The following is a 16,939-nucleotide window of genomic DNA, read 5'->3' as shown; positions in this document are numbered from 1 at the left end:
TCCAGACAGATGAGCTGTATTGAAGAATTGGTCTAGCAAAGGTTTTGTATGCTCTGGTTAGCAGTACAACATTACCAGAGAAGAAGCTACTCAAGATTTAGGTTAAGAACTCTTAATACCTTTTTGGCGATGTTGTTACAGTGGGCACCTGTCTAGCAGCCAGCTTCAAATTCAAGCTTGGAAATCAGAAGGAACTTTCTGTTTCGTCTTTGACACTCAAGCTCTCCTTCCGCCATCCTCAAACTTAGAACATAGGACATAGAATAACACATTGAAAGGGATCTTGGAGGTCTTCTAGTCCGACCCCTTGCTCGAGCAGGAGACCCTATATCATTCAAAACCTCCATCACTGGAGGCTTTCAAGAAATTGAAACTATCTAGATTGTCTTTTCTTGAAAGCCTCCAGTGATGGAGCAACCCACAACTTCAGGAAACAAGAACTTCTGGAGGCTTTTTTTTTTTTTTTTTTGCTAGGACTTCTTTTGATCGCCTCTTCCATTTCCACGCCGAGTTGCTATGTACTACGGCCGAACTACTGTTTGAAGAATGCAAATCCAAAGCCGCCACTGGCACCGAAATGAGTCGCATGGCCTATTTTAAACTCCGGCCTTTTGTTTTTCGTTGAAAAGATTAGAGGCTTTCATCCTAGTCCATTTAATGAAACATAGTCCGTGTCTCTCCCCCAAAGACAAATTGCTAAAATTCAGGAGGGGGCCCAGTGGATACAAAGAGCTGCTGAACCAAAATTGATAGGGCTTTGCTTTCAAGCCACCTATTATTGACTCTAAACAGAATAAATCCGTCAATAGTAATCGAGTTCCATTTAAATTACTTACAGCAAAATGCAACTCATCAGCGTTGGTGAAACCCTCAACCCTTGTCCCTTCAGGCCTGTTTCGCAGGGACAAAGGCAAATTAGCGTGGCTAGAAGAGTGGTAATTCAAGGATGGGGGCTTAAATTTTTTTTTTGCTTTTAGGCAGGATATTAGGAGCCCAAATTCCATTTTCACCCAAGCAAAGGCTCTCTCAACTCTTAAATTTGTACTGTGCATAAAAAGTTAACTAATATGCCGAGAAGGGAGAGACTAAGAATGCTTTCAGTTACAAGGGTTCGTTGACAAGAGTGTAGCCCAAACGATATATAAATAAGAACTAAATCAAATATGTAGAGAGGTGCATTGATGTTCAACGTACTCACGCTAAGCTTTGTAACAAATGGAAGTCATTGCAGAATGATGGGCACTGCAGAATTCTAGAAATGTTTTGCTTCGTCTGGAATCACGGAATTGTAGAGTTGGAAGGAATCGCAAGGATTATCCAACATGGTTTGACAATTTTAGGATGGGTGGACTTCAACTCCCAGGATTCCCCAACCAGTGATGAGGACGGTGGAATTCTGGGAGCTTGAAGTCCACACGTCTTAAGATGGCCAAACTCAAACTAATCCAATCTTTTACAGCATGCAGAAAATCCAATTAAAGCATCTACAGTATGAGGGTTGGTTTTCCAGGATCTCTTTATAAACCACCAAAAATGGCTGTCCTGTGGTGTCCATGGGTAGATTGTCCTGCTTGTACAGCTCTTGATTGTCCTTACATTTAAATCTTTTGTTGTGGTTGTTAGTTGCAAAGTTGTGTCCGACCCATTGCGACCCCATGGACAACGTTCCTCCAGGCCTTCCTGTCCTCTACCATTCTCCGGAGTCCATTTAAGCTCACGCCGACTGCTTCAGGGACTCCATCCAGCCACCTCGTTCTCTGCCGTCCACTTCTTCTTTTGCCCTCAATCGTTCCCAGCATTAGGCTCTTCTCCAGGGAGTCCTTTCTTCTCATTAGGTGGCCAAAGTATTTGAGTTTGGTCATCTTCAGGATCTGGCCTTCTAAAGAGCAGTCAGGGTTGATCTCCTCTAGGACTGACCGTTTGGATCCCCTTGCGGTCCAAGGGACTGGCAGGAGTCTTCTCCAAAGGAAATCTAGATAGTTTCAATTAATTCTATGCTTATCTTTAGTTCTGTAAGCATGGGGAAATGGCCATTCTCTATACAGCTTGTCTTGGAACGTGGCTATCATGTCTTCTCTAAGGTTTCTCTTCTTCAGACAGAAGGTCCTAAGTTCCTTTTGTTTATCCTCAACTCATCTTCGTTGTACTTGTCTGAACATCTCAAACGTGTCTGCATCCTTCTGGAAATGGGGTGAATTGGAGCTTATGTCTAGTTGTGCCAGAAGCTTTGGACTGACCTTTTAAAGTTCTTTTCTTTAATATCCCAGAAGGACGTTAGGTCAAATCCTTTTTGAAGGAAATGAGAAAAGGGCGTTATTTTGCTGGTGGGGTTTTTCAAATGCACGATAAAAAAGGGACAGAGATTTAAAAAAAAAAAAAAGATTTTTACCTGCCTGGTGGAGTTTCAAGTGCTAAGTCAGGATAAACAAGTTGCCCAACCAAGAATGCCAGTTTGTAGGACCAGGGCTAAGTCAAATTTTAGGATCCGAATCTTAAGTTTCAGGGTGGCATAAAAAATTCACACAGGTCACCCTCGACTTACGACAATTGAGCACAAAATGCATGTGGTGAAGCGACATGTGGTGAAGCAAAATGTATGTGGTGAAATGTATGTGGTTGCTCCATTTTACGACCTTTCTTGCCACAGTCGTTAAGTGAGTCACTGCGGTTGATAAGGTAGTAACCCGGTTGTTAAGTGAATCTGGCTTCCCCGTTGACTTTGCTTGCCAGGTGGTCACAAAAGACGATCACACGACCCCGGGATGCTGCAATGAAATGGTCGTAAGTATGAATCAATGGCTCAGCGTCTGAATTTTAATCACATGATCATGGGGATGCTGCAAAAGTCGTGACAGTGAAAAACGAAGTCCCTTTTTTCAGTGCCGATGTAACTTTGAACCAGGGGTGAAATCCAGCAGGTTCTGACAGGTTCTGGAGAACTGGTAGCAGAAATTTTGAGTCGTTCGGAGAACCGGTAGCGGAAATTTTAAGTCGTTCGGAGAACCGGTAGTGGAAATTTTGAGTCGTTCGGAGAACCGGTAGTGGAAATTTTGAGTAGTTCGGAGAACCAGCAAATACCACTTCTGGCTGGCCCCCGAGTGAGGTGGGAATGGGTATTTTGTAATATCCTTTCCCTGCCACGCCCACCAAGCGACACCACGTCCACCACGCCATGCCCACAGAACCGTTAGTAAAAAAAATTTGGATTTCACCACTGCTTTGAACCATCATTAAAAGAACTGTTGTAAGTGGAGGATTATCTGTCCTTCTTAAACAAATCCAATTTCTGGGTAACAGATATTCTCTATTCTGGATTAATGCATGGAGTGGATTTTACACCGTTGGCGTCCTCACTCTTAACCGCAGGCCTAATTAAAAAACAGAAAAAAATTAAGGTGGTTTTTTTTCCCTCCCAAGTCACCTTTGATTCCTGGTGGGTTTTCACAGAGAGCTCCACTTACCTTCCTTGGCAAGAACAGGGAAGGATTTTTTATCAATGCATTCCTCCAGTTTCGACTTCCCAATTTAACCCGACCCGCTGAGAGACAATTATACAACTTCGTTAGCCGCCTTCTCTTCCTCCTCCAAAAGGAGTTAGAAATGATTCGTTTCAAGGGAAAGTCACCACCACAGGAAATCCGTATGGATTAAAGAGGCTCTACCCGAGAATGCTTCATTTCCCCCGGGGACCCGCGTTTCCCACAACAGAAACCAATATTAAGCTTGCATCGATTAGTTCCGCTTCGCTCGGTGCTTTTGATGATGCCTGTGAAGCTTCACGCGGTAATAAAATGGTTAGTCTTTAAAATGTCACCAGATCTTCCCTCTCCATTCCTCTCCAGTGGCCCATTCCTCTCCAGTGGCCCATTCCTCTCCAGTGGCCCATTCAGGAGTAACAACCTCCTGTCAGAGGTTGGGACCCAAATTTTCTTTGATTCCATTCTGGCCACCTGTGTTTACCTAAACCCTTAGATCCCAATGATCGTTGGATCTACGTTAATTTAATGAAAACAGGTAGACCACGACTGGTGCGGTGGCCTCACAATCAGGAGGATGCAAGTTCGATCCTAGGTAGGAGGCAGATATTTCTCTCTCTGGGCACAATGAGAATATATTTGCTGGGGGGAAAAAAACTCTGCACTGGTGACAGGAAGGGCATCTGGCCAGTAAGCACTCAGCTCCATTCAGTTGCCCAGAGTTCACCCCAAAAGGGTTTATGGGGTCATTTAAAAGATGATGATGATGATGAGGTAGACCACGACTTACAACAGCTCGTTTAGTGACCATACGAAGTTACGACGACACTGAAAAACATGACTTATGTCTGGTTTTCACACAACCATTGCAATATTCCCCGTCACATGATCAAAATTCAAACACTTGGCAACTGATTCATATTTATGACGGTTGTTATGTCCTGGTCATGTGTTCCCTCTTGAGACCTTCTGATAAAGTCAGAAGCCAGATTCACTTAACATCTGTCTTACTAAATGTCTATGGAGATTCTCATGGTTGAGCCGAAAGTGCTTTTTTCGAGAGGCAACTGGACTTTCTGGTTTCTCTTTGAAGACGTTTCGCTTCTCATCCAAGAAGCTTCTTCAGTTCTGAGAGCAGAAGCTTCTGAGAGAAGCTAAAGAAGCTTCTTGGATGAGAAGCGAAACGTCTTCAAAGAAAAACTAGGAAGTCCAGTTGCTTCTTGTCCCAAAACCTTTGGGACAACTGTCTTACTAATTTAATAACTGCGGTGATTCACTTAACAAGTACAGCAAGAAAGGTCTAAAATCGGACAAAATTCACTTAACAAATGTCTCACTTCAGAACAGAAATTTTGGACTCTGTTTGTAGTTGTAAATCGAGGATTATCTGTTATCTTCTTCTCATCATGTTTATGAATTCTATGGAGGCCATCTAAATGTAATGAATACCATATTTTTTATTCCGAGGAGACCATTATGATGTATATCAGAATGGCCTCTGTTTATTAGGAATATGTTTCCTAACTTAAATAAACTACTTTGATGGATTTGTCTATTCCCTCCCCCTTGAAAACCTTCCATTTATGGAAAAGCAAGCATAAGTATTAAATCTTTTTGCCTTTTACCTCTTGGTGTGAAGGTGAACTCACGTTAGACCAAACGAGAGGGGGGGGAGGGAGGGAGGGAGAGAGAGGGGGGGGAGAAAACAAACAGCATTAGTATTTGAAGAATTTCAAATTGTCTTCCAAATTGCTTCAATCATATCCGCTATATATATGTTGCTCTTAGCAACTGCAAAGTTGTACGTTATTTTGAATTGTTAAGGGGATTATCTTTCGGGATCCGCAACCACCTTGACTAAGCACTAAGGGGTAGGAAAGGTTAGATAAAAGGGGGAAGAAGATGGGAAACCGTCAAGAAATTTGCTCCTATAAAAATGTTTTTATATTGGGTCCAAAGATTTTGTTTCTCTGAAAAAAAAAGAGACTAATCCTTGGGAAAACAATTAAGCAGTTGTTTTAAGAATTGTAGAAAAGATGGTGAAAGGGATTTAGGCTGATTTTTAAACTGTTTTCTATCAGATTATTGTAGAGAGAAGAGCTAACATTCAAAAAGCTTCTCTCGGATCTGTTTTAATACAAGTGGTCCTCGAGTTATGACCAGAGCCCTATGGAAACATTTATTAAGTGAGTTTTGTCCCATTTTACGGACTTTTCTTGCCACGGTTGTTAAATGAATCATTGTGTCGAGACCCATGTCAGCTCGACACATCGGGTACTAGGGAAACGCAGCGGTGTCAATGTTACCAGGTCCGGTGAGCAAGCCGAGACACTGCATTTGTTAAGTTAGTCACATGGCGGTTAAGCGAAAATGGCTTCCCCGTTGACTTTGCTTGTCAGAAGGTCACAAAATGGTCACAACACTTGACACACACACACACACACACACACCAGGACACTGCAACCGTCATAAATATGAACCAGTTGCCAAGCACCTGAATTTTTGATCACGTGACCATGGGGAGGCTACGAAGGGTCGTAAGTCCGAAAAACGTTCATGTCACATTTTTCAGTGCCGTTATAACTTTGGTCACTAAACAAACTGTTGTTGAGTACAAATACTCACAACTGCTTCCTCCCTTTGTAGACTTGTAATAAATTGGCTTGCTATCCAACACTGGCAGAGTGATTCTTCAAACAAAGGCAAAGTGACTTGATGCCCGGTAGACAAACACAATGTTTTTCACTGCACTTGTGATTACAGATGAGTCATTAAGTAAAATGATTAATCAGAAATCGATGTCACTAAGCCCTATCAGAGACGATCCACTTCTTCGGATAGAACAGATACACCGTTTATAGGCTAATTGCGTTTATACTAACTCTGCTGGAAATTTGTGTGCAATTAAGCTCAGGTGATGACTCGCTCATGTATATATATTTTGGCACTTTGTGTATCCAATAGCTTGTTCAGCAAATAGAGAGATGAAATTGAGCCTTATATAAATTGCATTAGTGGCAATTGGCAAGCAGATGGGAGATTTCTCCGAATTTTAATACAGGCCCTTAGAACGTGTTCGGCTCCGTTAATTACTTGTTTTATCAGCCTGCAAATACTTTTTATCAGTCAATAGATACATTTATTTTAAGGCCACAGAATTGACTATTCTGCCTGCTGGTTTTTTAAACATCTCTGTCAACTGTTTTGGCAGATCTACCCTGGTGACAGCCAAGCGTGAAAATTTAAAGAACGTGTAATAAATCACTACTTTCTAGATTCTGGGCTTTGCTTTCAATTCATCGGAGACAGATGCATTGTAGCCAAAACAGAGCCAGCGTACAAACTTCTATAAAGATTAAGGATACAAGAATAATTAAATGTGAGTTTCTTTCAACTTAAGGTAATGTGTCTTGGTGACCGGATTCCAAAGCTAATCAAAAGGTCAGTTGGCACGTAATGGGGGAAAAAAAATCTCTTTCTACTGTCCTAGAACGAAGAGCCAATTGTGTCTAAGGCCATTTTTAGTGTTCCCATAATTCTGCACCAAAAAAATGTACTTGCTTAAGAGGTAAAACTTAGCTAGGGGTTCCATCAAACAATTATCTACTTTTTCCATGCATCTTAAGACCACCTCAAATTTCACCAGGCTCAAGGTTGACTCAGCCTTCCATCCTTTCAAAGGTAGGTGAAATGAGGACCCAGATTGTGGGGGCAATAAGCTGACTTCGTATAAATATACAAAAGTATGAAGGCTATTGCTTAACACATTGCAAGCCGCCCTGAGTCTCCGGAGAAGGGTGGCATATAAATCAATTTATTTAAAAAAAGAGAGAGACCCTATACCTATACTCCGGAGAAATGGCTGTCCAATCTTTTCTTCAAAACTTCCAGGGATGGGAGCACCCATCATTTCTGAAAACAACACTGGTCAATTTTTCTCCTTGTCAGGAAATTTCTCTTTGGTTCTAAGTTGCTTCTCTCCTTGATTAGTTTCCATCCGCTGCTTCTTAACTGCCTTCTGGTGCTTTGGAAAATAGGTTGACCCTTAAATAATTATTTATGTTTAGGGTGTAAATATATTGCTCGTTGAAAAGACATTGTCTGCTGCTTTGGGGTGTTTCTAAAAGCAGATAAGCATGAAAAAGCTGCTCCCTCTTGTGGGAGCAATCAAAAGCTTCAAGCAGAGTGATCTGAGAGACATTTACTACTATAGTAATTCTGAATGTGAATAAGGAGCTATTTTATTCTTCTTAAATGTAAATCTCCAAACTCCTAAATTTTGTACCGTTTCCCCAAAAATAAGACCCTGTCTTATATTTTTTTGAACCCCAAAATAAGAAGGTCTTATTATTTTGGGGCACATGGAGCAAGACCGGGCTCCTCTTGCCGTTTTACTGGATTTTTTTTTTTTTTTTTTTAATTTGATTTATATGCCGCCCTTCTCCGGAGACTCAGGGCGGCTTACAATGCGTTAAGCAATAGCCTTCATTCTTTTGTATATTTATACAAAGTCAGCTTATTGCCCCCACAAACTGGGTCCTCATTTCACCTACCTTAGAAAGGATGGAAGGCTGAGTCAACCTTGAGCCTTGGAGAGATTCGAACCAGCAGAAATTGCAGGCAGCTGTGTTAATAACAGGGTGCACTAAACCCCTGTACTATCAAGGATTTCCAGCTCTCTCTCCCTAACCCTAACCAGAGGAAATGGCGGGGACCGGCTGTGCATGCGGTTAAATGTTTTCGGGGAGGGCTTATTTTCAGGGGAGGGCTTATTTTCAGGGAAACACGGTAGTTATAAACTTACCTGCCTTTGGTAGAATTTGTCCACTATGCTTATGTTCTCCTGCCCTACAACCTCTGCTTTAGATTTCAAACTCTGTAAGATTCTATCTTGAATCAGGAATGTCCATTCCTATTTTTGGTCGCCTCTAGAATTCCTCTAGGATAAAATAATTACAAGCAATTTGTTTTCTTACCATTCAGATGTGGAACCACCCACATGAAAACAACATGAGCATGATGTTTTATATCCCCCAAATATTAGGTAAAATTCCCAGCTACCCCTTTCCAGATAAAACATGGCACATGCTATTTTGCATCAGCATATCTTGTCTTTAATGTCAACCCAGACTATTATTTTTAAATACAATTCAGAGCTAAAGAGGGGAAAAAACAAACAAACCATGATGCCCAGTATTTTATACTTAGCTGTTAAATTTTTCATAACATCAAGAAGAAAAAAGGAGTCGATTCTACAAACACTGCAGTTAAGTAGATACAGAATGTACAATGAAAAATTGTATATACATCTGTTTCAATATACATTGTGGCAGAAAATTAGGAAACAGTTCAGATAGAAGATAGATAGATAGATAGATAGATAGATAGATAGATAGATAGATAGATAGATAGATAGATAGATCTCCATCCGAAGCATCCTTGCCAAAGTTAAAAACTCTCTCTTTGCTTTGGTTATGAAGCTCACATTTCTTTGCGTCCATTTTACACACTATTGTCTCTCAACCAGGTTATAAATAGCACATTTGAGGCCACATGCACTGCTCTCTGCCTTCACACATGCCCACACTTAGGTAAGAAGCTCGTGATCTCGACCTGATTTACTAATGATCACTTTTGAATGGACTGATCAAGTTGCCATATAAATCACCTCAAGTTTCCCACAAGACCTCAAGAGCGTCCAGAAACACTGACCTCAGAGGGAAGAAGAGTAACCTTCTCAATCGGATTCCCTCCAGCAACTGAATCCTAAACCAACGTACGAAAAGAACGGAGAATGCCATGAGAAACACCGTGGATCTGTTGGATCACCAAAAATGGGTTACTAACCTTCAAAAGGGATCGACGAGTTAACTATTGCTGAAGTGATCCAGAGGGATGAGGTGGGGATAATTCAAGAAGAGATAGAGCACAAACCTATTAGTGTTTCTTTTAGAATTAAGACATTTGGCTAATGTTCTATAAGATTCTCTACAGCTATGATACAGGATCCTTGAAAAGGACTTTACAGTCGTTTATATATACAATTTGATGCAGATAATTTGTCTCTAGAAACTCTTTTTATTTCAACACCATGTAGAAAAATAAAACAAACAAAATGGAAAGGAGTAAAATCTTTACTCTAGATCAAGAAAATATCTCAGCTGTTAGGAACTACCAAAGCATTCTAGGCAATCTTTTTTTTTTTTTACACGAACTTTTCTCCTTTGTTTAAAGTCAAATACTTGGCTTATTGGAACATTTGTAGTGGGTGAGGAAACAGAATGCACAGACAGACACAAAATGTAAACAGGTTTTTCAGTTACATTCAGCTAACAAAACAGCCTTTTTTTAAAAAAAAAAATCAGGTTTTCAGTGCTCCTTCTAAGCTTTGCAAGAGAAGTGGATTACTTATTCTCTCAATTGCTTAAGTTATTTTATTAAATATTTATGCAGCTTGTAAACAGCTTACAATAAATAGAACACAGGCAACGAGCTACAAAATAGCTCCTTTCTATATTCTAACATTGCTTTTAAATTTGTAAAAAAAAAAATAAGAAAAACCAAAAACATGTGGCTTTAGACCACAGCTTAGTCAAAAGCATCTTGAATTTTTAAAACTACCTTAGCAGATGTTAACCAGGAATCAATATGTGAGTCACTGTAAACAATCATTATTTTAACACACACACATAGAGGTGAAAAATTAGCTGGGGAGGGCAGGATTAAAGCAATTGGAAACTTTGGGGTAATTATAGAAATAAAGGACTAGAAGATGTAGAGAGGGTCACACTTCTTCAACATTTGTTACAACACTGAGTATTGGGCTACAACATTTTAATCCGCCTTAGTACTCACAGAGTATGATTTGGCTACAGTACTTTAGAATAATTTTCCTGTTCTTGAGCAGAGTCAATGATTATAACTAAATGTAACTATGCTCCAAAACTACAATCCAGAATTAAAAATTGAAACAAAGAGGAATTTGGCTTGTAGAAATAATCTAGTGAATTTTAAATATCTATAAATATTTGACATCTATCCAATATTGCGTACATTACCCTAATATGGATCAACTAGAATGTTGAAATACAATTTAAATAGTTCCCCTGTGTAAACCACAGGGGGAGGAAAAACCTCCCAGAAAAGCTTCACATTCTGTTTCAGTCATCAAAGATTACTGCTTCATGCATACCTGGAATAAATCTTTTTCTTAATTACAGATTATCTGAAAATGCTGGAATGAGTCAACTACAGGCAAACTACAGTTTTGTCTAATCACGTCTAGATTTTAAATCAGATGAAAGAACAAAATGGTTAGTTTAAAACAGAGAAGGTTGTTTCTATCCGAAAGCAAGCAATACACAGCTTGACTCTGGAAGCATGTGCATCTAAAATCAAAGTATTAATCCCCCCCCCCATGGGGATTTGGAACAGAGAAAGAAATACATCTCAGTCCTTCTGCACAAATAATGGAAGCTTAAATTACTTCGAGGCAACATCATAGAATACTGCAATACTCTTTCAAATACATTTGCCTAAGCAGTTTCTTCATCTCGTGGCACTTCTTCAATATTAGCTATCAATGTTAACTAAAGGCCAATGGGGCCCTTCACGCTGAATTTGTAACATATGGGGGTTTTTTTCAATATAAAAATTTCTCTTTTATGTACAACTCGCTTTGCAGTTCTTCAAGAAAAAAAAAAGCAGGGTGAGCTAAATTATACTTTGAAGAACTTTGGGGTGCTTTGATCTTCTTTCTTCTTGCCATTTTTCCCCCCAAACTTGAATATTAAGCAACAAGGGGAAAAAAAAAAAGAAATCAAATTAATTTTAAGGCACAAGACACTATGGGGATTTGGAACAGAGGCAGAAATACATGAATGGGGGGGGGGGAAAGAAATATGTATTTGTCAATAAGCATTTCTTATCTGTTCTTCACTGCTTGATACCAAACTCCAGGTCACCAAAAAATGCCTACCAAGGTCTACATGTAAAGGATTATTGTGACTAATCCAAAATATACTTGCTTGCTTTGCTGTGGAAAGCAGGGAGAAAAATACAGGTTTAAAACCACCAACTGGATCACCAGAACAGCTCTGTCACACAGCGTTAAGTCACACAGCTCTGAAACCCCCACATTAAATGAAATTACAGTGGTAATTCCAGGAAACCTAAGCTATGAAGTTTTAGGCTTTGATGCAACTGCAGTGGCAAAGAAGAAGACAAAAAGTCCTGGCAAAAGCGTATTCTTGTTTACGCAGACTATATTCCTTTAACCGTTAAGACTTACATCGCGGGAAGACAGGAGGAAATATTTTCCAATTTAAACCCAAGGGTTTTCTTTCCATAATTTTAATGAAATCAAAGACAGAAATGCAGCTTTTTTTTTTTTAACCAGTGGGTTGCTCTGAAAGCAAAATACTCCAGCCTATGTATTTTTTTTTTAAAAAAAGAACATCTTCCTGATTTTCCTACAATTTTGCAAAAAGAAAAAAGAAAAGCCGAACAACCCAAACTAGTCAATCACAGGTTAAGTGGTGGGAGGAGGAGAAGGAGGAGGAGGAGGAGGAGGAGGAGGAGGAGGAGGAGGAGGAGGAGGAGGAGGAGGAGGAGGAGGAGGAGGAGGAGGACAGCTAGTCCTGATTCAATCCTCGTTTTGGTACAAGTGTTATGTAAACAAGAGAGTGAAGCTTAAGGCTTAGAAAGAACACCGATTGCGACATTCCCGTCTCACATCAAGACGTCCACGTCTCCTTCGTGGTCCTCTTCGGTCACTTTTAACGACAGGACCTCTTCGTTGAGGAACAAGCCGCTCAGCCTCTCCTTCCGCGCCTGCCGCTGCTCTTTCAGCTGCCTCTTGCGCAGAGCCTTCTGCTGAAGTTTGCGCTGCTTGGAGCGTTTCTGTCGAAACAGGAGGAGGAGGAGGAGGAGGAGAAGAAAAAAAAGCACACTCAGTTTTTCACTTTTAAGATCAGATGAGAGGAGATGAGCTTTTTAATCGTCCCTTTGTTATTTTTTTTTCCTGTGAACGCCCTTGGCACACATTAAAACAATGCAATCCTGAGGTCCGCTCTCAACGCATACACACCGGTATGTGTTGTTCAGTGAATCTCTCCAGTTGTGAAGTTAGTAATGTGGTCGTTAAGTGAATCCGTGGACTTTTGCTGGCCAGAAGGTCACAAAAGGGGATCATGTGACCTTGGGACACGGCAACCGTCATAAATATGAGTCAGTTGCCAAGCGTCTTGAATTTTGATCCCGTGGCAATGGGATAGATATAGATAGATAGAGGATGGATAGACAGATAAATAGAGGATGGATGGATGGATGGATGGACAGACAGACAATGGATGGATAGATAATAGATAGATAGATAGATAGATAGATAGATAGATAGATAGATAGATAGATAGAGGATGGATAGACAGATAGAGGATGGATGGATAGATGGATGGATGGACAGACAATGGATGGATATATGATAGATAGATAGATAGATAGATAGATAGATAGATAGATAGATAGACAGACAGACAGACAATGGATGGATAGATGATAGATGGATAGATAGATAGATAGATAGATTGAGATAGACACACAGACAATGGATTGATAGATAGATATAGATAGAGGATAGAGAGGATGGATAGAAAGAGGATGGATAGATAGATATATATACACATACACACACACACACACACACACACACACACAGATACGCACACACATATACACATATAAATCACAGTCCATTTTAAATACACGACTTTTTAGGCTCCACTCTAAAAAGATACAGATGTCTCGGTATCAGTCCTTGACTTACGACCATTCAAAGTTATTTTTTTTTAATCCATAATACATTTTTAATTAGGGTGTAAAATGTGAAATACAAAGTAACAGAGCAGTGAGAGGGGAAGGGAAAGGGGAGAAAGAAGTAAGGAGATAAGGAAAAGAAAAGAAAAAGAAACATTGATTTCTGGCTCTCTCTGACTTTGACTTCCGACCATTCAAAGTTATGATGGTACTTATGGCCAGTTTCTGAAGTTCCAACAGCTGCCGCACTCCCTCCACACGACCACAATTCAGACACTCAGCCACTGTCCTGTATTTACGGCGACTTCCAGTTTGGGGCAAAAATGCCCCCTAGCAACAATGGGTTTGCTTAAATGACCACAAAATGGGAGCTTTACTTTTGAATCCCGGATGCGTTCCGCAGCGCTCGTCGATAAATTATTCTCGCTATGAGCCCGGCTCAGGTTGGCGCTGGAATTCGAACCCGAGTTCCCGATGCTCGAACTGCTGCTGCTGGCCGAGCTGACCATACTGGCGCTGCTGCTGCTGGCGCTGACGCCGCTCACACCGCTGGCGCTGCCCCCACTGTAGCTGCTCCGCTTCCAGGTCTCCCTGGCAGACCGCTGCCGAGGGCCGTGCTCCTTGATGTAATTTCTGACCTAAAGGGACAGGGAAGTGGCAAAGGGTTAGGAACTGGGATAGACTCCCCACCCCTTCCCCAAAAAAGATATTACGGCAACAAATTATATGCAGGTCTTTTAAAGGTGTCCCACATCATCAGAAGGTCACTTCCATCCCTGACTAGCAATTCTAAGGCATCTTTTACGAGTCCGATGATATTTGGGGATCCCAAATGCTTTAAAACCTTGCGTTGATAGATCCTTGGATGGTTTCAGAGTATGAAGGTTCTGATTCGTAATAGTTATAACTAAGAGCAGCGTCAAAATGATTTCCTCTGTCTCTGTATATGTTACTGAAATGAAGAATGCTAAGGATAGAAGCAGAGAATATCCTGTAATAACATTAGCACTTATATACCGCTTCACAGTGTTTTACAGCCCTCTCTAAGCGGTTTACAGAGTCAGCCTCTTGCCCCCCAACAATCTGGGTCCTCATTTTACAGACCTCAGAAGGACAGAAGGCTGAGTCAACCTTGAGCCGGTCAGGAATGAACTCCTGGCAGTGGGTAGAGTTAGTTTGCAATACTGCATTCTAACCACTGGGAGGGAGGGAGGGAGGGAAGGAAAATAGCAATAGCACTTAGACTTATATACCGCTTCACAGTGCTTTACATCCCTAAGTGGTTTATAGAGTCAGCATATTTCCCCCAACAATCTGGGTCCTAATTTTACCAACCTCGGAAGGATGGATAGCTGAATCAACCTTGAACCAGTGATAATCAAACTGCTGGCAGTCAGCAGAATTAGCCTGCAATCCTGCCTTCCAACCACTGCGCCACCATGGCTCTCGGCAATGGACCTTTTCACTAATCTGTGTGTGGAACCGTTCAATTTTGGTACTCAAAACCAACCCCTACACACTCAAAACACACACAAATTTTGTGTGTGTGTGTGTGTGTGTGTGTGTATTTGTACCAAGTTCCGCTCACAGATCTAGTAAAGAAACACCAGCTATCTGTATCAAGGCTACAGACTGACCTAAGCAGTGATCATAATAATAAACTTTATTATAGTCATTGGCCAATTCAAAAAGAAAACAAATTCAAAGACACAACATAAAACCCAACCACAAAAATGTAGTGCTTATGAAACTGATGTCGGTCAAAGTACAGCATATTTTACAAACAGAAAACAAAACTCAACCGCGTTCAGCCAAAAGAGAATCTCAATCAGTCAGACAAGAAACTGCAGTAAATAAAATGTATTGGTGTGGTTAGAAATCTGAATAGGTGGAGAATTATTAGCTGCAACATTCACTTTTTATAAGAAAAGCAGCATAGCAAAATGGGAGTTAATGTTTCAGGAATTCATTCACCAGAGGGACAAAGCCTTTGTCTGAAAGGGACACTATATAATTTTCCTCCAAAACAGCTGTTGGAAGGGTATTATTATTATTATTATTATTATTATTATTATTATTATTATTATTTATGTGCTAAAAAAGATCATCCTTTATAGATTCTTGACTAAAGATGGGAAGGCCTGGAAAAAAACTGAAAAAATTGGGAGGGGGGGCGGACACAGGGTTTTTTCCAAACGGCTTTGGGGGGGACCTGAAAAAGACACTGGTTTTTTTCCTAATTTTTTCATTTTTTTATCCCCAGACCTTCCCATCTCTATATCTTGGCTGTATTACACTGACTGCTTCTGATTAATTTTACACTCAATCCAGTGTGGCATTTGCTGTTTGAACTTGTTCAAGTATAAAGTCGGAGACCTTGGAACAGAATTGTTAGTATTTACAGAGATATATGCAGCTGAGCAATCTCAGACAGGCTGTGAGAAGGGAGCAGAGGTTTTGGGTTTGCAAGGCCAGAGACTGCTTTCACATACCTGTTTCAGCTTTTCATCCGTGAGGCAGTTCAGTTCGATAATGAATTCATTGTCTGTGGGTGAAATCTGAGCCGTCGGATCAATAATCTTGATAATATCAAGCTGCTCTCGAAGACCCATTTCCATACTGACTTTCCGACTCAGATATTCAATATATTCCACCTGGTAACAAAACCCACGAATATTTAACATGACTAATGTTTGCCGAAAGGCATCGCTTACAGAAGCCAAATGGCTGCTTGACAACTGGCATGTATTTATGATGGCTGCAGTATCTCAGAGTTGTGAGAATGCCTTTTGCAACCTTCCTAGCTGGCTTCTGACAAGCAAACCCAATGAGAAAAGAAAGATTCGTTTAACAATTGCCTGATTCGCTAAACAGGCAATGAGTCGCTTAACACTTGCAGCAAGAAAGGACATCAAATCGGGTATGACTGACTTAACAACTGCCTTGCTTCACGACAAAAATTCTAGTCCCAAATGTGGTCATAGGTCAAGGACTACCTGCATTCCTTCAGATTTGGTGTAATTAACTAGTCTAATTGACTCTCTTGCTAGCATAATTTACCGTAAGAGACACTCTTCTTTCTTTATTATTTGATCTGGCTCCTTTGCATGCCCCCATGCTCCCAGTCCCAGGACTGTATTTTGAAAGAGACTCGCCGGTCTTCCAAATTGTCAAGGATTTACCTGCTCATCGTTGGTCATTGCACTCCAGGGAAGTTCATCGAGATTCCGGTGTTTGTTTTTCTTTTTTGGAAGCAGGCAAGGGGAGCTTGGGATGCTGGGAATGATGTCAGACAGCACATCACTCCCACTTGCAATGTCACTGCCAGGCAGCTTAAAGAGAATAGAATCAGAATACCACCCTTAATCATGCATACAGATGATTAACACTTGCTATATAAATTAAATCTACACTCAAGCCTAAATAGAGTAACATGTAAGACGTTCCACTGCAGAAGCAGTGTTTATTTTTTTTAATAACTATGTTCTAAGGCATTGTTTCTCAACCCTCAGCAGTTTTAAGACAGGTGGATTTCAACTCCCAGAATTCCCCAGCCAACACAGCTCGGGAATTGAATCCACACATCTTAAAAGTTGGTGATTTTGAGAAACCTGATCTCACCATCCTTTCACAGGACTTCCAAAATCTTT

The 16,939-nt window shown here is 40.6% G+C and overlaps 1 protein-coding gene across 1 annotated transcript in view; it reads right to left on the bottom strand.

Moving 5' to 3' along the window:
* Window positions 1-12,045: 12,045 nt before the first annotated feature.
* Window positions 12,046-16,939, bottom strand: part of FAM199X (family with sequence similarity 199, X-linked) — a 7,978-nt gene continuing 3,084 nt past the window's right edge. Inside the window, exons 3-6 of the mRNA XM_070951750.1 lie at window positions 16,472-16,621; window positions 15,782-15,943; window positions 13,667-13,927; window positions 12,046-12,377 (exon numbers count right to left, since the gene is read on the bottom strand). Of these exons, the coding sequence (XP_070807851.1) occupies window positions 12,207-12,377; window positions 13,667-13,927; window positions 15,782-15,943; window positions 16,472-16,621 (744 nt within the window). The 3' untranslated portion in view covers window positions 12,046-12,206. The remainder of the gene's footprint in view (window positions 12,378-13,666; window positions 13,928-15,781; window positions 15,944-16,471; window positions 16,622-16,939) is intronic.

Source organism: Pituophis catenifer, unplaced genomic scaffold (assembly GCF_029215685.1).
Source record: "Pituophis catenifer annectens isolate HBS135680 unplaced genomic scaffold, rPitCat1.0.hap2 SCAF_11, whole genome shotgun sequence".
NCBI classification, from domain to species: domain Eukaryota; kingdom Metazoa; phylum Chordata; class Lepidosauria; order Squamata; family Colubridae; genus Pituophis; species Pituophis catenifer.
The sequence above is the reverse complement of the archived record's forward strand: the minus strand, read 5'-3'. Positions and strand labels throughout refer to the sequence as shown.